At 43.3% G+C, this 23,739-nt stretch overlaps 1 protein-coding gene and 1 long non-coding RNA gene across 4 annotated transcripts in view; one reads left to right on the top strand and one right to left on the bottom strand.

The window, feature by feature from the left end:
* The window catches only part of LOC133118943 (receptor-type tyrosine-protein phosphatase beta-like), a 53,855-nt gene extending 47,339 nt beyond the window's left edge, over positions 1-6,516 (top strand). For both annotated transcript variants that reach the window (XM_061229252.1, XM_061229253.1), the window contains 5 exons: positions 624-746; positions 1,169-1,332; positions 2,134-2,269; positions 3,301-3,421; positions 3,739-6,516. In XM_061229252.1, the coding sequence (XP_061085236.1) occupies positions 624-746; positions 1,169-1,332; positions 2,134-2,269; positions 3,301-3,421; positions 3,739-3,761 (567 nt within the window). In that variant the 3' untranslated portion in view covers positions 3,762-6,516. The remainder of the gene's footprint in view (positions 1-623; positions 747-1,168; positions 1,333-2,133; positions 2,270-3,300; positions 3,422-3,738) is intronic.
* A 2,642-nt stretch (positions 6,517-9,158) lies between these two features.
* On the bottom strand, positions 9,159-14,175 carry LOC133119220 (uncharacterized). 2 transcript variants are annotated; one of them, XR_009706498.1, is made up of 4 exons: positions 14,109-14,175; positions 12,641-12,736; positions 12,100-12,330; positions 9,159-11,855 (listed from the first exon to the last, which is right to left on the bottom strand). It is a non-coding gene; the product is annotated as an uncharacterized LOC133119220 (long non-coding RNA). The 2 variants fall into 2 exon arrangements; XR_009706499.1 differs by lacking the exon at positions 12,100-12,330.
* Between the last annotated feature and the right edge of the window lie 9,564 nt (positions 14,176-23,739).

The following is a 23,739-nucleotide window of genomic DNA, read 5'->3' as shown; positions in this document are numbered from 1 at the left end:
TAATGTATTTGTACGTAATTTATTCATGTTAACAATTACATTAGTTATTGCCGATTCATATCGGAATTAAAAAGTCAGTTAATGTATTTGTTAATGGTTTACTAATTGAGTCAATCCTGGATTGCTTATATATGTAACATGTAACAAATACATTAGCTAGCTGTCAACAAATGCATTAACTAATGAAAAGTTAATTCTATACTTGTTTAATGTGTTTGTCCATCATTAATTCATGTTAACAACTACATTAGTTTATGCTAATTCATGAACCTTATTGTCAAGTCTAACCCCATGTGTTTAAATGGTTGGCATTTTATATAGCGCCTTTATCCAAAGCGCTGTACAATTGATGCTTCTCATTCACCCATTCATACACACAGTCACACACCGACGGTGACTGCCTGCCATGCAAGGCGTCGACCAGCTCGTCAGGAGCATTTAGGGGTTAGGTGTCTTGCTCAGGGACACTTCGACACAGCCCGGGCAGGGGATCGAACCGGCAACCCTCCCACTGCCAGACGACTGCTCTTAATGCCTGAGCCATGTTTATAAGCATGAAGCTGACCCCTGTGTGACAAAATGTGTGTGTGTGTGTGTGTGTGTGTGTCTCTTGTCTCCTTCAGGTTAAGTGTGATCACTACTGGCCCTTTGACCAGGACCCTCTGTATTACGGAGATCTCATTGTGCAGATGGTGTCCGAGTCTGAACTTCCAGAGTGGACCATACGAGAGTTCAAGATCTTTAGCGTAAGTGTGAATACGCACGGGGGGAAAACACTACCTTTACGCTGTTAAGAGGAGAAAAGAAAATCGGCGCTGGATTTGGAGATCCCTGATATGGACCCTGTTTCTGGAGATCTACCATCCTTTAGGTTTCTCATTTCAACCCTAATTTGGCGTGCCTTTGACTTTACAAATTAGCAGCACAACAAGATCTCCAAACTGTCGAATGGGGTGTGGTTTGTTCGGGTTGGAATGAAAACCCTACAGGACAGTAGATCTCCAGGAACAGGGTTGGGGGCCGCTGCTTTGTGGCCAGATTTCAATCAATCCCACGCCACTGAGAGAACCGGATTCCCGGTCATCTTGAAGCCGCTTGCGTGCGGTTCGATTTGAGTCGGAAGGGGGGGGGGGGGTCTCCCGACGCTGACCACTATCGCCTCCTACAGGAGTACCAGCTGAACTTCTCCAAGGTGGTCCGTCAGTTCCACTACACGGTGTGGCCGGACCACGGGGTGCCCGAGACCACCCAGTCGCTCATCCAGTTCGTGAGGACGGTCAGGGACTACATCAACAGGACCCCCGGGTCTGGAGCCACCGTGGTGCACTGCAGGTACTTCAGAGGTCCCAGGCCGTAAACCGTCCTACTTCGGAGGTCCCATTACATTACATTACATTACATTAATGGCATTTGGCAGACGCTCTTATCCAGAGCGACGTACAACAAAGTGCATACCCATAACCAGGGGTAAGTGCGCTGAAAGGCCCTAGAGGGGAAGTGCAATTTTTTTTTTATCAACAAATAAACAAACAAAGCAAAAGTGACCAAACTTAACTATCCAAATACTGCTTACCTAGCCAACTAAAAATACCGAAACACAAAGTAAATCACAAAGACAACAATTAAGGTTCACAGGGAGGTAGGGAGGGATGTGGGGAGAGGTGCTGCTTGAAGAGGTGCGTCTTCAGTTTGCGCTTGAAGGTGGGGAGAGATTCTACAGTTCTGACCTCAACGGGGAGTTCGTTCCACCACCGTGGAGCCGGAACAGACGGTAGTCGTGAGCGTGAGGTGGAGGTTCGGAGAGGGGGAGGTGCCAAGGCTGTAAACCGTCCTTGTGTTTCATCTCAGGTCCTGCTGTCCATAAGATGACTGGTTTTAAGTACCAGAAACTATCTCTGTCCAGTTTTACATCATGCAAAAAAAGTCTCGCTGGAAATCGAGAAAAATGATAAGCCCCGGACCTGAAAAACTGACCAAATCCGACCAGTTTTTTAAAATATTGACAATATTATACAGTACATAGGAACACACACAGAAATATGGAAATCCCATAAATGACATGAATGAACACTTACAGTAAACACATTACCGGTAAAGATGTGAAGATGTTTTCTCTCTCTCTTTCCCCCACAGTGCCGGGGTGGGGCGGACAGGCACCTTCATTGCTCTGGACCGTGTCCTCCAGCAGCTGGACACTAAGGACACGGTGGACGTGTACGGAGCCGTCTTCGACCTGCGGCTGCACCGCTCCCACATGGTGCAGACCGAGGTGAGCACAACGTTCTCGCAACGTTCTCACAGCGTCTCGGCAACTTTCTCACAACATTCTCACAGCGTCTCTCCAAATTTCACGCAATGTTCTTACAGCGTCTCGGCAACGTTCCCACAATGTTCTCACAGCATTCTCACAGCGTCTCACCAACATTCCTACAACGTCCTCACAGCGTCTCGCCAACTTTCTCACAAAGTTTCACCAACACTGGGGAAAGTTTGTTTTATTTTTTTCTTTCATTTGACTTTTATTTAACCAGGTTAGTCATATTGGGACTATAAACCTCTTTTTAAAAAGACCAAAAATAGACTATAGACACGACAAAATTACAACATTTCACGTAAATGCAGACAAACAACAAAGTTTCACATCTGGTCCCACAACAGTAGTCTGAATATGTAGTACAACTAAGCATTTCCAAATCTCACTTTCCTCCATAACTTCAACCCTTGCCTTTAAACAATTTAATGTTGTTTACATTAAAGTCATTTAACATACGGTGTCAATGTCAATGTCGTCTGACTGGGTGTAGATGTGGAAATGCAGACGATGGTGGTAGTGATGTAGTTTTTCTTGTTCCCCAGCCATAGTAGTGCTTCAGCATCCCATAATAGCATCGCCGACAGAAACCAGATTGGAGACACTCCTCTATGGTTGAGATGTTATTTACGAGGCAATATTAAAGTGTCACTTCTGGAATCTGTAAACGTCAATGCGTGCGTCCGGGTGAAGCATTACAGCCCATTAGGCGTGGTGAATCACAGTATGAATGAACGGATACCTAGGTCCTTTTCAAACGGTAGTCCTGCACTCAAGTCATATTCACCCTTCAAAGAACAAGAGGTTTTTTTTTTCTGAATGTTTTTTTTTTTTTCAGCCAGCGTTCTAGAACTCCATTGCTTTCAACTGCCAGTTGTGGTTGTGGCCTCAGCATTAGAATGTTCGGTTCAGAACATTCTAATCGCCTACAGCATTTGTGAACTTAAAATAAAATGTGCCCTAAAAGCGCGTCTCTGTCTCCCACACAGTGCCAGTACGCGTACCTCCACCAGTGCATGCGGGACGTCCTGAGGGCGAGGAAGCTCCGGAGCGAGCAGGAGAACCCGCTCTACCCCATCTACGAGAACGTCAACCCCGACTACCACAGAGGTACTGCCGCGCCCCCGCCCCCGGTCATCCGCACAGCGAGGATTACACCGTCTTGTGCGGCGTCTTGTGCCCTTCTTTAACAAACACACTACACACACAGTACATTAGCATGAATACATATCTTGTAATAGATAAATGCATGACTATGTCTATTAAACAAAGACACTATTCATGAAGAAAACTCAAGTACAAGCACACACTTTGTCATGTCTCTGTTTGCTTGCATGATACATACATAATAACAATGTGCCAATACAGCCATTTTGGGAGATTCGACTACATTACAGTAACACCGTGTTGTTTTATTCTTCCTGCAGATATGGTGTACACCAGACGCTGAAGCTAATCCCCTGACTCTGACTCCGTTCCTACTGCAGCTGTCTCATGGAAAACTCTACGGGAGCACATGGCAATTTATTTTCATTTTTATTTTTATATACCATGTTTGAGAATGTCCCAGCAGTCTTTTTTTTTTTTTTTACTATTTAAATGTAACAGAGTTTTGTATATACTGCCAACTTATATTTATGTGTAATTTTCCTCATATGTTGTGGATTCTAACCGAAGAGCTGTACACTCATTTGCACATTCCTTCTGGAACCTCTGTTGTGAAAAAAAGTGCAAAAAAAAGTGCAAACTTCCCGTTGCTGGTGTATTTAAGAGGACGTGCCTCAAGGGCGTCAGTGCGTTGAATGCCTCCTGGGGGGTTTCATAAAAGAAAGAAAAAAAAAAAAGAAAAAAAAAAGTCCATTATCAGACCAAACTGAAATTGAGTTTCCAGAAACTACCCAGAGAATCCCTCTTTGAGAACAGCTCCCAAAACAGCCACTGGGACATCACCTGGGAGAAGAACAGGCCTATCAGGGGCGGCTGTTTAATTAAACAACACATTAGATGATGCAGATGGAGTGCTGGGTGTTTTCTAGCGCATTAATTTCCCATTTTTAAATTTAAAACCATCTTCTTAAGAATGACTCCTGCGTGGCTTTGAACCAGGTGCTAGTTCACAAAGAAGTTGTGGGCAAATTACTTTCTTCCCCCATCTTAAGCATCACTGACTTGGTGGTTGCTGTGGCTGGAATCGTTGGTATAACTTCTGACAAAAGGAGATTTTGACAAAAGTGTTAGATTTATGTATCGTGTCTTCCCCCTCAAGGCATTTATATGGTATATTTATGAAAAAGGTCATTTATTATCTGAAATATGTGTGCCATGCAAAGTGTGTAGCCTAACTGTGTACATGGCATGTATCGATCCAACTGCACTCTTCTGCACTGTGCAGTTTGGCTCTATCAGTAATGGACTTTGTAGCATTTGTATTAACTTTCACAGCACTTTTCTAAAATGCAAACAAAGACAAGTCATGGAGTTCACTTTCTAGGGCTTTACAGTGTTATTTTAGTGTTAGTGTATGTCTTCTGATGGCCAAACAACTTTTGCGTTTGTAATATTAAGGATATTTAAGGTATTTGCTTGACCTGCTGATTTTACAATGGCTGCTACATGGGAATTTGTGGTCTGTGGTTATAGCAGGAAAATACACTGGAAGTCACAACCTCATAACACCAGAGAAGTTTATACACTGCTCTGTATCTGCCTCCATAACAGACTACACTAAAACTGAAATAACCCTGTGCATTAGAAATGATCCCTTTAAGGAATCTACTTAGAGACATACTATAAAATGTGTTACTCCAATATTATTTTATTATGCTGTAGTCAGGTGGTGCAAGGCCATTTTGTACATTTTTGTAAATATGGCCCAATTTATATGTATGAAATATGCAGTGTATGAGAATGTGTACATTTGTCAGTATAATAAGCTTTATACACAAACCGAAGTATATTTTTCATAAATAAATGATATATAAGCAATGTAACCTAAAATGAAAATGAATCTACATTCGATAAATATATATATTTATATATTTGCCTTATATTTTGTTGTAATCATATTGTATTCTCTAAAACATATATATATATATTGCCTACATATCAAGTGAATAATCACTGTAAAGCACTAGAATAATGTGTAATCTACTTCTCAGTCTGCTGTCTTAAGTGTATTACTCCTTAAATAACCTGCTACAGAGAAGCCTGAAGCACAGTGGCTTGCAGAATTGCATTGTCTCGGTGTTTATCCCTGTTCGCTGTTCGTTCGGATGTATTAGTGGGCACTTAGATCGGATTATGTAGATTAACCCCATGGGATTCTGGCAAGTAACTTTGGTGTTAACTTCGGCTGGGCACGTGCAGATTTTCAACATTTATCTGGGGCGTGTTTTATAGCCGAAAGGGAAGAGGGGGGGATGTTGAACACGGACAGTTCAGAGGGTTTCATTCTGGCGGCTGCCGCTTGCTTGTAAAGTACCCACAGATGGGATCTGAAGAGTGACCCAAGGCCTGCCATCAGGTGTGAGCGATGCTTGTTAGGCCGTTGCATTGCATTTATACAACCATCTTCACTGGTTGCAGAAGTCAAGATGAGTTCTGAAAGTCCAGTTCGACACTTGTTAACATTTTTTTTTGGAGAGTGATCCTGGTGCTGTTTAAACTGCTGGTCTTCAGTGTTGACACCTCAACACCCCTCCTCAGACATGCTGGCTGGAATTGTCGTTCTCTTTGGAGTAAACTCGTTTTTTTGTATAGCTCAGGGCAGTCGTTAGAACAAGTACACGAGCATTGTGTGATATGCATCATCGTGTATCAGAACATGTCAGAATATCTTTTAGAAATACTGGACGACCGTGCCAAAGGTAAACAAAATAGACGTTCTCTCCCTTGAATGCTGAATGTAATTTGTAAAATGTTTTTAATGTGGTGGACCTGTTGTATTTTATAAACAAAAAAGTGAATTTGCGTACCTTGGACCTTATGTTAATGCAGAATGCTACTGATTTCCAGTGAACAATGTAAAATCTTTGACTCAGATGAAACATACTCCCTTTTCTTAAAGCATACATTGTATGTGATATTTAGGATAACTCTGTTGCCTAATTCAACAATCTATGTATGTTACATAATATATTTCAACTCTCACTTATATGTTCTGTGAATATATTTCAATGCAATTGAATAAAAAACTAATACAAAAATGTGTTGGTCTCCTAAAAGAACATACTGCATTTGGTGACAAACATATGAGCAACAAACAGATGAATAAAGTCAGAATACATCCATAATCAGAAAAAATGAACATCCAATGAGTCACCCATCACACATTTGTTAATGAATGTCATTGTTTAATATTATATAGACCATTTAATTTCTAACAGAATATTTTTGCTTTATGGTGCCAGAATGCATTGTGGGAAATAAATCACACAAGTGCATGACTTACCGGAGGGACATTCTGTGTATTATCATACAACCGAGTTTCTCATGATCTCCAACCACCATCGGCGCATAGCACACGCCAGAGTGATAGTGGACAGCCATTTTGTGTTGACATTTCGGTGTCTCTATCTGTCAGTAAAGACGGCACCTTTTGTGTTTTATGTGTCACGAGGTATGTGTATCCCTTTAGCGCTCAATCATTACGGAAAATGCGTCAGACATAAGACGCGGCTGTGCTTTATAACAGATTCCAGGATGCCAGCAGAACAAATGTTGTTGGACCTACCTGTGAAAGTACAAACTTTACACAATACATAATATGCCATCTGTTATAACTGTCGTTGGATTTTCTGAAAGAACAAGCGAGCCCAGTGGTTTCCAAACTCGGTCCTCCTCCACCCCCCCGGCCGGGGTATATATGAATTATGATATAAACTATGAACACCTACACCAACAGATCACCGAGTGCATTCATACGTTTTGGTACAGGTTGGCACCTAATGTACAGACTGAATTGTTTGGAAGCTACAGTAAATCCGTAGGTCAGGGTTGCGGTGCACACAATTATTCTGTGCCAACTTAATTCATTATTTAATTAGCTCAATCATATCCGGATCAGAAATTTGTATAAGCATCAGCGACTGTCGCAGATGGCAAATGTGTCCTAAAGGTTTTATTGTGCCCAGCACGCAGACCAACCCTCCAGGGCCGGAGTTGTATTTCTCTGCTTTAGAGATTCATTGCCGTTTTACGCACGTCTGAGCAAATATAATTTTGTGGTTTTTCGGCAAACTCACGTTGCTCATTAACATATATGATGGTAATAGTTGGTCGGTATCAAGTCAGATCTGTAATCAAAGTCTGTTTAGCTAACACAGAGGAAGATAAACAACAATACACGCATGCGTCACGCCATGCGTATTACAAAATTTCGCCTACGGAACACGCCCATTACAGATGTTAAAACCATGTGACGTTCTAACAGTCGGCTACCAAGCACTTTGACCAAACGTAATTTTTATAAAACAAGTAATCTGAGGTAGACACACGGGTATCAGCCAGGACACGCGTTTCAAACCTTTAACCTGATCTGCATCTGCTACCGAAACGTTCACGCCGTGGATCAGATGGAGCGAGGTGTGAACCGACGATGGAGCAAAAAAACAAAAAAAACAATCTAATCGGAGCAGAACAAGTGCAGTGGGGCTATTGGAAAGGTAAATTCCGCTTGTCAGTCAGGCAGATTTGTGAGGGAAATCTGACCAATGTGCGCTTTTTCTTTCTCAAAAACACTCGTATTTTTTAAATCAGAACTTTGGTTAATGAAACTGTATTGCGCTCCGCTTCACACAGGCAGTGTCTGCCACTCTTTGTTTTGCCCTTTTGTCCGCAAAGCCGTGAAAATGCTTGCAATTACAAAACTCTGCACGACACAGATAAGAAAGTTCACTTGGCCAATCTGAGTTCTGACTTAACGAGTTAGAGGGCTGAAGACAAACGCGGGGGAACGGCTTGAATTCAAATTAAAGCTGAACGAGTCCAACTGAAACAAATTTGAGAGATTGGCAGGAAAGACATTACAAATATACGCAAAAATGCACATTCAATATCCAGGTACGTCTTCTCAACGATGTGTTAATTCAGTTTCAGCTGACCGGTGTTTGTTTGTGTGGCTGGCAGAAACACTCATTCACTCTTCCTCCACCATGAAGAGGAGATGAGAACGCTGGGGTCCTGTCGCCATGGCGACCATGTCCCAGCAGGAAACCCCCTAACCCTGCGATCTGTCAACAGTGCAGGATGTTGGGTGTTTTTGGCGCCTTCCAAGACTGACTAAAACAGTGTCTCGGTAGTTTATTACAAAATGATTACTTATTAACATGAAATGGAAGTGAATGAACGTTTGAAATTGGATCTCAGGAGTGGTTTTGATTGGTCAGGAATAGATGGTTTAATGTCTTCTGCGATGTGATTTTTTTGTTGTTTTTTTTGTTTTAAGAAAAGCCCTGGTCAGTGATGGGAAATTGAGTTTGAAATAGTTACTCGTGTCACAGTTTAAAATTCAGCAGCGCATTTATGAAACGGGTGCACAGAAACATTACACTGGTTTAACATTGGGTGGTTATCAATATGTTTACTTCATCATTTTGTTGCAAAAGAAAAAGAATCGTTTGAACTGGGCCCGTAGTTTTTAAAGGGAGTTGGAAGCGTTTCATCAGTGGAATCAGCTCAAGGCACGACAGGTGAGGGATTTGTCTCCCTCTGCTGGTCAAAAAGGGCTTAATTAAAAAACTCAGCACTGTCGTTATTTTCACTGTCAAGGTGGTCAAATGTATGCGGTTTTTTAATGTGCACTTTTTGTTTTTACCTTCAGGGGATAATAAAGATGTACTGAATATCCTTGTTGTATGTATATTCGTTTTATTGAGCACTGAACACAATTCAACTTTAATGTCAGCAGAAAATTAGCAGCAGAATAAAATACACAAACAAAAAATAATATACCTTTACAAACCCTGGGACCCAAACACACACCTGCGATGCTTTGCGAGTGTATGTCTGTATGTCTCATCTTCGATCATTGTGAAGGAAGATATCATTCAAAGGCATACAATTTTAACCAACCAATCACCTTAAAGTACACGTGTTGCTGTTCTTGTTTCACCTATGTCCCATAAATTAGATCATCTGATTAGTTGGGACTTTGAACCACATATTGTTCAGATCTCAAAAGCAAAGGATTCCTTAAATGAAGCAGCTATCAAAAGTTACACATGTTCTATATTTTGGGTTTATATATTGCTTTTTACATTCATAAAAGGTTTTAATAATAATTAAGCGCATACGGATCAAAAGCATTAAGCCCTCTGTAGCAGCAGTGTAGTACTGCATCACCCTCATAAGCATTAAGCCCTCTGTAGCAGCAGTGTAGTACTGCATCACTCTCATAAGCATTAAGCCCTCTGTAGCAGCAGTGTAGTACTGCATCTCTCTCATAAGCATTAAGCCCTCTGTAGCAGCAGTGTAGTACTGCATCTCTCTCATAAGCATTAAGCCCTCTGTAGCAGCAGTGTAGTACTGCATCTCTCTCATAAGCATTAAGCCCACTGTAGCAGCAGTGTAGCACTGCATCTCTCTCATAAGCATTAAGCCCACTGTAGCAGCAGTGTAGTACTGCATCACCCTCATAAGCATTAAGCCCTCTGTAGCAGCAGTGTAGTACTGCATCACCCTCATAAGCATTAAGCCCTCTGTAGCAGCAGTGTAGTACTGCATTATCTCATAAGCATTAAGCCCTCTGTAGCAGCAGTGTAGTACTGCATCACCCCCATAAGCATTAAGCCCACTGTAGCAGCAGTGTAGTACTGCATCACCCTCATAAGCATTAAGCCCTCTGTAGCAGCAGTGTAGTACTGCATTATCTCATAAGCATTAAGCCCTCTGTAGCAGCAGTGTAGTACTGCATCACCCTCATAAGCATTAAGCCCTCTGTAGCAGCAGTGTAGTACTGCATTATCTCATAAGCATTAAGCCCTCTGTAGCAGCAGTGTAGTACTGCATCACTCTTATAACCATTAAGCCCTCTGTAGCAGCAGTGTAGTACTGCATTATCTCATAAGCATTAAGCCCTCTGTAGCAGCAGTGTAGTACTGCATCACTCTTATAACCATTAAGCCCTCTGTAGCAGCAGTGTAGTACTGCATCACTCTCATAAGCATTAAGCCCACTGTAGCAGCAGTGTAGTACTCCATCACCCTCACAAGCATTAAGCCCTCTGTAGCAGCAGTGTAGTACTGCATTATCTCATAAGCATTAAGCCCTCTGTAGCAGCAGTGTAGTACTGCATCACTCTTATAACCATTAAGCCCTCTGTAGCAGCAGTGTAGTACTGCATTATCTCATAAGCATTAAGCCCTCTGTAGCAGCAGTGTAGCACTGCATCACTCTCATAAGCATTAAGCCCTCTGTAGCAGCAGTGTAGTACTGCATCACTCTCATAAGCATTAAGCCCTCTGTAGCAGCAGTGTAGTACTGCATCACTCTTATAACCATTATAACCATTATGGCTACAGTAGCAGCAGTGAAGTACTTCATCACTGTCAGGTGATCCATTAAAACCAATGGAGCAGCAGTGTATATAGCCTCATTATCAAAGGTATAAGTCTGTTGTGTGTTGTAGCGTAGTGGTTAAGAGAGCGGACTTGTAATCAGGAGGTGGAAGGTTCAAATCCCAGCTGTACTTGTGTAAAGTTATTACAATGTAATTCTTCAGTCCATAACCTGAAGTGTTTCCGTGTGAGTATTGCTGTATAATTAGGATGCTGACTTGAAAAAAATTAAGGAGAATAAATGAAAGAAAATTAATTGCCAGTGTACCATAACAGTATCATGGTGTTGGATTGCTTATGAAGGCGTTAAAGCTGCCGTCTTAGCAGGGTTGCTGTGGCTCAGTGGTTAGAGTCATGGTCTCTGGACCAAAAGGTCGGGGGTTCGAACCTCACTCACCCTTTCTTTCTCTTCCGTTTCCATAAACTCATCATCTTCAGTCTACTACATCAGCCCAAACAACAAGACAGCCGTGGCGTAGTGGTATGGTCGCTGTCTCGAGAACGAGAGATGGTTGGTTCAAACCCCATCCCTAACCTTTACTTCTCTTGTGTTTCTAATAGCTCATCATCTTGAATCTACTACATCAAACAAAAAGCCAAGACAGCCATGGTGTAGTGGTATGGTCGTTGCTTCTGGACGGAGAGATTGTGGGTTCAAACCCCACCCTTCCTCTTTACTTCTCTTGTGTTCCTGTGGTCTCATCTTCATCAGTCCACTGCAGAGCAACCCAGAGCGCTGAGGAGGAGTTGGCACAAAGGTAACGTCCTTGCCTGGAGACTCAAAGGTACAGGGTTCAAACCTCATTATTTGTCTTTATTTGACTTACATTTCTGAAGTCTCATCCTCAGTCCACTGCTGCTCACCCACACTCTGTACCTCACGGTGGCGCAGAGGTAGTGTCGTGGGCTCTGAATGAGGGGATCACAGGTATGAATCCTGGTTCCTCCTTTAGATTTTCCATTTCTGACGTCTCAGCTTCTTCACGTCACTGCAGGAAAGTTGGGCAAAAAAGCACAAGTCAATGTGGCGTGGAGGAATGGCTCTTGCCTTGCAACAGCAAGGTCCCGAGTTCAAACCCCACACTCTCCTTTCAATTTGCACTGCTTTTGTCCATTGTGCGGTTTAAGTACTTGGAAAAATCAAGCGTAAATGCGAAGGACACCGTGGCGTAAGAGATAAAGACCGCACCTCAGGAGGTAGAGGTTGCTGGTTCGAATCCCTGAGCGTCGCACCTGAGCAATGTCGGAGGTCCCCAAGGGTGGGGGAGAGACGGTTCCGAAGGGCAAGACAAGGTGGTCCCCAAGGGTGGGGGAGAGACGGTTCCGAAGGGCAAGACAAGGTGGTCCCCAAGGGTGGGGGAGAGACGGTTCCGAAGGGCAAGACAAGGTGGTCCCCAAGGGTGGGGGAGAGACGGTTCCGAAGGGCAAGACAAGGTGGTCCCCAAGGGTGGGGGAGTGGTGTGGCTGCGGAGTGAGTGAAGGGGAAGTGGTGAGACTAGCCCCCCCGAAAATTCCGAGAAGACGTCATGGGGGTTATATTATTTTTTTTGGCGGTTTGAATTTGGCGGCAAGTTAAAAAAAAAAAAAAAAAAAACGAAAATTGGTCCAGGTCCCCCCCCTCCATTAGTGCATTACTACAGACAGTCCCCCATACTCCTACACAATCAAACCAGTTTGATTGCATAAAGGTAGAAGTATGTGAGACTGTCGGTAGTAATACACTAATCTACACCAAATGTGGTGCATAGTAGGAGAAAAAAAAACTCATACTTACACAGCTCCTCCATCTGGGGACTTCCTGCGTCTCCTCCGCATGGTCAGCTCATCTATTGGTCCCCTGAGGCATATGCTTCAGTGCTGGGCAGCATACCTACCAATCAGATTTCAGGATTCAGGATTCAGGATTTCAGCTCAGCAAAGTTCAGCCACAGTAGTGTCACGTATTACATTGCATTACACGACATTTATTTTATTTAACAGATGCATTTAGATCCAAAGCAACATGCAGAACACAAGTGCATATCAAGGGCATTAGAACAAACTACAGAACAGGTTGGATAAGATACAATTCACAAAGAATCAGTTATGAACACAACTGAACACGTGGCAAATAGGCAGTAAAGTCAGTAAAGAATTTGGTCAGTAACTGCAGTACCAAGACAAATAGAAATGCAAATACGATATAAATACAAATAGAAATGCAATAGTCCCTAGTCCCCAAATAAAACTGCAATATTAACCCTCGCCATTTAAGTAAAAGTACTGTCCTCAGCAGAAAGCCCTGAGGAAGTGGGGTCCATACACAGCCAAGTGCAGTGCATAGGTTCTTCCACAGGTCAAATCAAATCCATAACTCGTAAAATACACACGAAGGGCTGTTCTTTCCCACCGTACAGTCGGGAGAGAAACCCCGGTTTGATTATCTGGGCCCTATTATTGACAACAGACTGATCTTTGAATCCCGCTGTCATTGCCACTGAGCGCGTGCGAAACGTCATTCGCAAAACGTTCTTCCTCCATAAACCCAGGATACCGAATGCCGATCAGTCACAGTACTGCAAGGATTTTATACCCGCTTCATTGAGTCAGCATTGACCTTCAGCCTAACAGCTTGGTTTCCATCTCTAAATAACAACCTCAGCTGGAGAGTGTAGCATGACTGGGTTTGTAATATCGTAGAGAGACGACAAAGAATCACGCGACAACGTTGTAAGGAGAGGAGAGTCTTTTGAGGAGAAAGTATAATGGTTCTTCAGTCATCCCTTCCCTAATTCATCTGTTTGAGATCTTGCCACCGGGAAGACTGGGGTCCCTACCCCTGATATAAATACAGCAACTACTAAGCAAAAACAACACTTACAATAAAACACTCCTCCAAAGTAAACAGTGGTCAACAGACATATCACCAAACACACCAGGAAAAACCACAAAAAACTCTACAAAGGCTCAACAACGGTCAGTTGTATAAAACAGAAAAACAACAGATAATCGAAATGTAAAAAAGAAAAGGTGACCAGAATTATCAAGAAAACAAAAGCATTTATAGCAACGACACCATGAAACAGCTGCTAAGACACGTGGGTTTAGTTTGTTTACATTGGCCATGCTAAGCGATTAGCTACAACGCCCATTTAGCATAACTTGGTTCATATTTTAGACAGCATATTACTCATGTTTCCTAAATAAACAAACAAACTGACAGCTGTCGCCGCAGCACTAAAATAAAAAATGATAATACTTACAATATGCGTAGGACAAGCAAATCCGGCCGAACCGCATGTCAGAATCTCAAAAAGGTAAATATTTGGCGATGACGAAAACGGATATGGGAAGCAGGATGTGTCACCTGTAATGCGTCCCACCTACACCACCGTCACCAAACTCAAGTTCTGCACAGAAAATGGTTCAATGTCCCAGCAAGTGTTTTCCACCCGTATCAAATGTTACATAAAAAAGTCCACGATCGTACAAAGTACAAAATGTACTGTACTTAAAAAAAGTTACCAATGTATACTAATGTTTAAAATCAAAATCAATTTCCATCAAAACAAAAAGTATTAAACCCAATACCTTGGTTTACTAATCCCATTAATTAAAAAATAGCATATCTGGAATGTAGCTTTTTTTTCACTCTTTGGACAATAGACCATTGTCTTATGTTTTTCAGTTTTTACACTGAAACAGATTTTTCCATCATCAATGTCTCCAAACACCTTTTTTTTTCACCATGGTTGTTGAACAAATATTATTTCCCATCCCTCTGCATTCAGTCATCTACCGAACAAAGGTAGTGTCTCCATCCACAGCATCTCCACTCTGTAGCACCTAAAGAAGGTGACATGATTGGACTGTTTCCGACTGAACAAAGTTCCCCATCCCGTCTCTGCGGTGCTGAAGCTTTTCCTCCTTTGACATTTCTGATTGTAGACTTGAAGTAGCTCATTTGGCAAGTGCGCTGGTAATATTAACCCAGCCCTTTCGGGTGCAATCCCGACTTTATCAGTGTGTGTGTGTGTGTGTGTCTAATCCGTTTCTCACCCACAGTTGCTGAATTGTAAGATAAACCAGTTGGTCATAGCAGTGGGGTTAGAGAAGGTGATGCAACAGATAAATGGGACGGGGATTCCAGGGGAGGGAGGGACACCGGCCCCCTAAAGGTGAGGAGGAGGAGGACATATAGGCTGTTTGACTGAACCAGGGGTCAGCAACCCTGGTCCTGGAGAGCCGCAGGGTGTGCTGGCTTTCGTCTCCACCTTAAAATAAGCAAGCGACTCAGACCCAAGAAACCAGGTGAGGTGAGTTAACTGTGCAATCAACGGCTTTCATTGATCAATTAATGCCAAGCAACAACGAAAGCCAGCACACCCTGCGGCTCTCCAGGACCAGGGTTGCCGACCCCTGGACTGAACCAACCAAACAGGTAAATAAATAACAATAAAATATGCAAACAAATGTAATCTCTATTCGGTTTAAGGTGCTGCATACGACAATGTGAATGGGACTTTGATTCTTCGTGGTATGCATACACTGTATATTTCCAACGGCATGTGGCTTAAGAGGATAAATAAACCGTTCACCTGAAATGTTCAGCACATAAAATACCAGGCAGTCACAATCACAGTCGGCTGATGATATACACACACAATCGGCTGGGGTAAGTAACCTGCATATAATCCTTCTGATTGCTTTTCTTATTTCATAAGTCATCAGGCACACAGACATCTCAAAACTAGCGGCTGGGACATATCCCTCTTTGTTTCTGAGTAAGAGCTTTACCCTTTCGTGCAATGTGGTGTCGTTTATGCAGAAATTATTTCTTTTTAAAAAGGCCTGAAAATACAATCACACTGTCATCAAAAACAACTGGCAACACTACAGTCTTCTAGGCATAGTTATGATTATAATAATTTTTTTATGGGTTAACAACATAAAAATTTACAGGGCAAGATGCACAGCTACAAGAGTCAGCAGCACCACAACAGACCCGTGAAAAGGTGAGACAACACCCACGGCGTTGCAAACAGATGCAATCTAACATAACCCAACTCACCAACAACCTCACAGAAAACAGTGGAGATGAAGAAAATGGGAAAACAAGAATATTTTAAAAGCCTTTAGGAAAGGAAACATTTGTGCTCCGGTCGTCTGGGGGGTGGGGGGGTGGGGGGGGTGGTCCACTGCACTTGGACGACTGGTGTCCATCTCTGGGGGTTGGGTCGCACGATCACTTAATGGTAAATGGTAGACGGTTGAGGCTTACCTCCTTCCTGTCCTGAGGTTTACTTCCTGTCGGTGAACCTCGACTGCCGGGCCGCAGAGGACGCTCACGGCTGACACGGAGGGTCCTGTTTGGGGGACACAGAGAGGAGACGCTCCCCCGGACCCATCTGTCCATGGAGCTCTCGTGGAGCCAGCGGTGCACGCCCCGCGTTAGCGTACCCACAGGAGCAGGGCTCAGCCAGGAGCCGGCGGGAGTCTGAGCCCTGCCAGGGCGCCTTCACTATCCTGTCACCCTGTTTGAATAAAACTGAAGAAAATATTAAAGGGCGCACCTCACAAACCTAATAAATGATGTATCCTGACGTAGCTAAAGTAGGCTACAGAAAGTACACGGAGGAGCCTATGTCCTCTACACTGATGTATCGGTAGGTTAAATAAAACTCTCAGATACAAGAACATACTCAGCTGTTGGATGCAGAAATGAAAAGTAACTGTCGACGAACCGCGAACCTCCTTTTCTTTTATGAAAATGCGTGCGCTGCATTTTTAAGCAAGTGTAATGCACGGTCTGCAGAAGACAGAGGAGGAGTGACTATCAGGAGGAAAACGCAGGGGTGACCAGGACGATGTAAAATGGCCGACATGAAAAACGGGCTTCTCTCCGAGTTTTGCCGCAAGGTCTCACCGAGGTCCCTCTATATCGGTCTCGAGACGGACTGCTACGGGAAGTTTGTAAATGTTTGTTCTCTCAGACTTTCTCCCTCGCGGCAAGACTGATAGAAAACAAAATGGCCTCTGGAGGTCAGGGGCCAGTTCACGCCCGTTATCGACTCCCTCTCCAGCCCAAGCTGGTGCCTCGGAAACGCTGCGTCACTCCCCAAAGACCCCTCGTCTCTCTTGCTCCCTCGCTTGCTGCCCGCACTATTTTGGGCCAAACCGTGTTGTCAGACAGCCGGTATTTAAAGTCTCGGCGATGCCCTAAAATAGTACTCCCACCGCACCGTTCTCCCTCTCCCCAGATTCAGATTTGAGGCACTTCTTGTTACATTATTACATTATTGGCATTTGGCAGACGCTCTTATCCAGAGCGACGTACAACAAAGTGCATACCCATAACCAGGGATAAGTTCGCTGAAAGACCCTAGAGGGAAGTACAATTTCAACTGCTATCCGTACAACAAAGATAAGGACCAGGGCCAATTTTTTTTTTTTTTTGAACAAAGAAACAAACAAACAACAGAGCAAAAGTGACCAAAGTTAACTATCCAAACACTGCTTACCTAGCCAACTAAAAATACCGATACACAAAGCAAGTCACAGAGACAAAAATTAAGGTTCACAGGGAGGTAGGGAGGGATGGGGAGAGGTGCTGCTTGAAGAGGTGTGTCTTCAGCTTGTGCTTAAAGGTGGGGAGAGATTCTGCAGTTCTGACCTCAACGGGGAGTTTGTTCCACCACCGTGGAGCCAGAACAGACAGTAGTCTTGTTTAGTCGTTTTCTTGTTTAATCTCTTATTGCCTGGGACAACATGCCTACTCTGACACGCCAGGGGGCTCATCCTGGGTTACACTGAATATAATAAAATCAAATATTCCTGTATTAGACATTATAAATCACATATGCTTAATACGTGCCCACTGACAGAAAAGGTGACTCAGAGACGTCTATAAAAGGGGTAGCATTAGTGGAAAACAGAAGAGTACAGTTTGTCCTCAATTTACCACTTTGAAAAAAAATATGTACTGCATGCTCAACATTCAGTTTCCATAAAAGCCTTTTGTGAGGACAAAATGACCCAAGTACAGGCGCTGCTCATTGACAATTCCAGGACACATTTGTTAATAGAAAAAAAGACATGTAAAACGTTGGAGAAAAGCACAAGGGAAACATACATATTTTAATGGCTTCCTGACAGCATGTTAGACACTCTTACAGCCATTAAACTGCAAACCCATCAAATCTTCATTCACTGTACATCCCTCGAGACATGCATACCTGACAAAATGGCGGATCGCAGATTGAAGGGGTTGCAGAGATGGAACCCACAAAGGAATGCAATTATAAATTCTAGAATTGGGGGTACTTTAAAAAGTAGAAATCAGGATTAAAATGGGTAGAAACATTTTACTCATTATTTTTAAATGACTAATTCTCTGCCTTATGGTCTTTAGGGGGAAATGATTGTTCCGTACCCCTGTGTTGGAGCCTCTGTGCCTGTGACTGGCTCCTGCAGGTGCAGCCAATTGGCCAATTAGCCTGATTGCTAGGTATGTGCAGCTGTGGTCACCTGGCCAAAAGAATAAAACTGAGAGGCTTGGCAGTATTTGGATTTCATGACTTTTTTTTTGTGTGGGGTGCTGGTGGGTTCATTGTTGGGAGACTCCTTTTTTTAGAGTGCTGGCAACTGTGTTTTATTCTTTTAGTGAAGCGTTTTGTTTTAGTAGTCCATTTTGTTTGTATGTTAGCAGATGGTCAGGCAGGTTATCTTTTTGTTTGAGTACCCTTTTACATAGTTTAGGTCCGTAGGGAAGTTTGCTCGCGGAAGACTCGCTCCTTTTTTGTCTCTTGGAAAGGTGAGGATAGATTGTGTGTTCTCCTAGGTTAGTATTATGTTAGTAGTAGGTTAGATTGGGTTGTGTTGTGTGTTAGATTAGGAGTATTAGGTTAGGTTGTGTTACCTATTCGGTTGGGAATAGGTTGGATTAAGGTGTTAGGTTGGGAGTAGGTTGGATTTGCTTGTGTTGGGTGTTAGGTTGGGAATAGGTTTGGTTGTTAGGAGTAGGTTGGATTTGATTGTGTTGGGTGTTAGGTTGGGAATAGGTTTGGTTGTGTTTGGGAGTATGTTGGATTTGATCGTGTTGGGTGTTAGATTGGGAGTAGGTTAGACTAGTTTGTGTTGGGTTGTTCGGTCAGGAATAGGTTTGGTTGTGTTAGGAGTAGGTTGGATGTGATTGTGTTGGGTGTTAGGTTGGGAGTAGGTTAGATTAGGTTGTGTTGGGTGTTAGGTTGGGAATAGGTTTGGTTGTGTTGGGGGTAGGTTGGATTTGATTGTGTTGTGTGTTTGGTTAGGAGTAGTTTAGCTGGCCTGTTTAGTGCCTGGACCATCCTGCCCAGTTTTTCCTTTTTTATTAGTTTCTAATTATTTTTTGTATTGATTTTGATTTCATTTGGTGGCAAATTGTTTTGGGTTAAGGTCATTTGTGTTCCCCATGGTATGTGGGAGAGTGGTTGGGCCATAACTATTACTCCTAAATAACTAAAGCATTTTAAACCTGAAACATGAGCAGCACTTAGACAATCTGCTCAAATGCTGAAGGATTTATTGATGTGGCCTTGTGAAGAGACTGGCGTCAGACCTTAAGTGATGCCTTTCACGTTTAAAAGCTTTCATAACTAAGGACACTAAGGAATATTCACATTTGCCTTTTAGCATAAGCACTGCCAGACCTGCTGCACTGCAGCAAAATTTCAAAATGTATGTTTTGAATACGTACACTTCTAAGAATAACCAAACCTTTGACTGATCATCTTTGTTGCCATGGTAACCCCATATCAAACATCTCAAGTCCTTATTAAATGTGTTGCCTTCATGGCAAGAGAAGCCAAACGATGACATTTAAAAATAAAAAAATTTAAAAAAGCAGATGGACATGTTTATACATAGATTAGGTTTCTATATGCACCAAATAAATAGGAAACACAAAACGAGGCACACATTTTTGCTTTCTTTTGAAGACAATATGTATATTTTAATAGATTTATACCAGGCACTATTCTTCCATAAGTTGTACATTGGTTTTCAATGTGTTCTCATCAGAACTCGATTCTACAAAAAGGATAACATGGTTCATTACAGCCTACTCAGAAGCAATAGCACAGTGAAGTCTCTAAGCAAGAGTGGTCCCTAATACTGATCACCTATGATTATCGTGTGCGAGAGAGCACTCGGAGGTGAGTGTTTGTTTGTTTCAGGGGTAACGATGAAGCGCTTCAATTACCCTATAAGTCTTAAGTCTCGGTTTTGGCTGGTGTGCGGATGTTTGGAGTGATTTAAAGTATAACAATTCATATTTGGATGCAACATTCATTTTGAACATGTATTAGGCCTACGCAAGTGTTTTACAATCAAATATTAAATCATTGTGAAATACGGAAATATACAATGTCTTGCTGAAATCCAACGTTTGCAGTGGGCTGTTGAAAACTGGTCATTGAACAGGTTTTTCCATTGACAACAGGTAAATTTTCAACAGGTAAAGTCTTCATTAAACTGTATCCAAATTCATCTTGATGCATTTACTTTCAGTATTGACATTAATAAATGTCAACTTAACAAATGTAAATAAAAACATAACTTTTGAAAGCTTGAAATATAACATTCAAATGACAATATGATCCTACAGGATGCAAGATGAATAAAAATGTAAATAAAAATCTTTGGAGTGACCATGACCACTTCCACGGCAGGTCAAACTTCTCACATTGGGCGCATCTACACATTGCTTCTTGTAACACTTTAAATCTATAATCACATTATCAGGCTTCATCTTAGTAACACAAAAAGCTGATGGAAACAAGTTCCATGGTGTTGTGTTTACGACCGTGGAGACTGATTTCAAACCCACTCTCACAGGAGACGTTTGCACAGTGTTAGTACAATGTAACCTCAGCATTCAGCTTTGTGCTTCCCGTAGATGGGACTTTGTGTTCCAGTACACTGTAAAATACTGTACATTAATCCAACCAGGAGGAATAGGTCAGGGGTGCACAACAAGGGCCGGTCCTTTTCAGGATTTTGTGCCAACTTTTGGTCTTAATTATTCAATTGACTCAATCGTACTTTATCTGATGTGTATGAGTACCGGCTACAGCTGCAGACTGCAAGTGCGTCATAATGATTTTACTGTGCTCAAGTACAGGCTTGAACCAGGGTAATGTATAGAGCTGTCAGCAAATTAAAAAGAAGACGATTGGTTGGAACAAAAACCAGTATGCAGACCGGCCCTCAAGGACTGGGGTTTTGCACCCTTGGAATAGATTGAACCAATTGGTTTGGAGGTGGGGTGGGTCTATGGAGAATGCCAAACAAATCCAATCAGTGTTGCGTCGGCACTTAGCTGACCAATGTGCTTTTGTGACTGTTCATGTAGGGGGGATAGGGGTGGGGCTTTGGAGGTATGAAGGCCAATCCCTATCCGCGGGCCGAACGCGCTACCCAATCAAACGGGCAGACGCGATTGAATGGCGCGATTCAGTCCAAGTTCCTCACGCAAAAGAGCAGCTCCCTGCCCATGCAGCAGCTGTTCGGTCACAAGCCCATCTGCTGAACGGTGACAGCACATTTACAAACATGGGCCTTTCAGTAATCAGAGACGGAGCAATGCAATGCAGAACAGAACGGGGATGCAACGCAGCAGCGCACGAGAGCGCAGGGAGGGAACGAGAGACTACAGGAGGGGCGGCCCTGCTCGGACTTCTCATCAGAAACGAGGCTACTGCAGGTAGCGCACAAAATGACGGAAACCCCTGGGTACATGAGGACAGAAGCAGGCTGCTGCACATTGTGGGAATCAAGCGAATAACATGCAGTGTCCTGTGTGACATTTATGACCTGGGGCGAGATATTACAGACGGCTTGAGTGCAGGAGGAGATCTCGGTGATGTTAACAGAGGGGTGAGCATCAGGTCGGACAGCTGAACTCATCGATGTTTCACCAGCAATGGTGTCTAATGGTGTCTGTTAGACTACAAACAAACAAACAAACAACAACAACAACAACAACAACAAACTAGAAATCTGTGACTAAGATATTAGACACAGTTTAGAGTAGAAGAAAGGCACATTCCACTAAAATATCATCCGAAAAAAGAAACATTATCGCAGCACGACTAATGAGAGATTTCCACACGATATTTGGATGTAGCGCACGGGAGACGTGGGACACGTTCGTTCCTTGGCGAAGTAGTCTGGCGACAGTGTAAAATACATAGCTGGGAATGCAACTTCTGACGGCGTGGGAAGTGCTGTGGAATCAGTGGACGATCAGCAGGGCCCCGGTGTAGAAGAAGCTCCCATCGGTCAACACGGATTTAAAAACGCATTATTTCTACAGGGCAGAATGATTTTTGAGTTGAGCTGCAGAGAGCGCAGTTGTGCTGGGGATACCACAGGCACGGTGCGCATGAATCAATTTGCAAAACCAGCGGATACTCCATACTGCTGTGGGACCACCATTTCAAACCAGACTACTTTCCTGTCTCACTCAAAGCAGCGCAGAATCTTCTCATGTCGAGATACTTATTTCATATTTATTTGGACTTGGGTATTAACGTGGGCTAGACTTGAGCACAGTGCAATTAGGAGATGGGGATTTCTGACTTCAGCGCAACCTATCTTTCAAAACGATAAACGTTACATTTATTTAATTGGACCGACCAACCTTTTTGTCTTATAGAATTGAGAAAGCTACACACTAAACTGAAGAAAACTTCTACAGTGTGGGACAATTAAGCATAAATGTACTCAGACAATTGGTGTGCTTGTTAATCATGGAAGAATGGTATCACAATCACCCTCCAGAATTCTAGGTGTGTGCTGGTAGACTCTACGCCATAGAACTGACAGACCTTACCGGCAACATATAGCGAACAAGCATCCAATTAAGTGACTTTACATTAGTGTTCTCATTCTTTGTACACTACCTGTAGCTTGATCAGAATATCTTTCGTCACCAAACTGCCACACACAAATACAGGGACCGTGACTAGGCCCCCAAATGAGAGACAACATCAAGCATCCGATTCCTTTGAACATAAAACACTCCTGGTTCCTGCATTTTGCTTCAAAATAAAGACACCCCTAACACCTTATAGAACAGCAGATTGGACAGCTGGAGGGAGGATTTCATGTTCCAGCCGTAACACACATTAACACGATGATGATTTAGCGTGAACCTAATCCCTTTTGCTGAAATCACACACATTTTACACGTCACATGTGGACTGTGGAGACGCGGGAACGTGGTCGTGACTGAAGTGGACAGGTGTGGAAAGTGTTCGCCCGCATCGAAGCGGGGACCCGGGGGGAGGGGGGGCGGATAGCGGTTGGGAGCCGGCCGTACGTGGGCTGCTCCATAGTAACGGCGAGCGCGTTTCTGACACCGTTCCAGTTTTTCAGCCGGAGCTGGTTATAACACAGAAAAACCAGAACACAAACATCTCATCACCATGGAGACCAGACACTGCCCAGACGAGGAGAATGAGAGAGTGTGCAGAGAACACGGTGTTGTCCCCTCCCTTCCCCTCTCCCTCTCTCTCCTTCTCCCTCTCTTTCCCTCTCCCTCTCCTTCTCCCTCTCTCTCTCTACCCTCCCTCTCACTCTCACTCTCACTCTCTCTCTCTCTCTCTACCCTCCCTCTCTCTCTCCCTCCCTCCACCCTCCCTCTCTCTCTCCCTCCCTCTCCCTCTCCCTCTCCCTCTCTCTCCCTCTCCTCCTCTCTCTCTCTCTCTCTCTCTCTCTTACAGTCTTTGCCAGCAGCATTTAAATGACAGCGGTTAATTACATACGGCACCGTTAAAAAAGGAGATCCGTCCATCGTCCCTGGCGAGCCGCTGTTCCCTGTGCGGCGGCTGAACAGGAGAAGCGGACATGTTC

This window comes from Conger conger, chromosome 19 (genome assembly GCF_963514075.1).
Source record: "Conger conger chromosome 19, fConCon1.1, whole genome shotgun sequence".
Classification (NCBI taxonomy): domain Eukaryota; kingdom Metazoa; phylum Chordata; class Actinopteri; order Anguilliformes; family Congridae; genus Conger; species Conger conger.
Note: the sequence above shows the minus strand (reverse complement) of the source record. Positions and strands in the feature narration are given on the sequence as shown.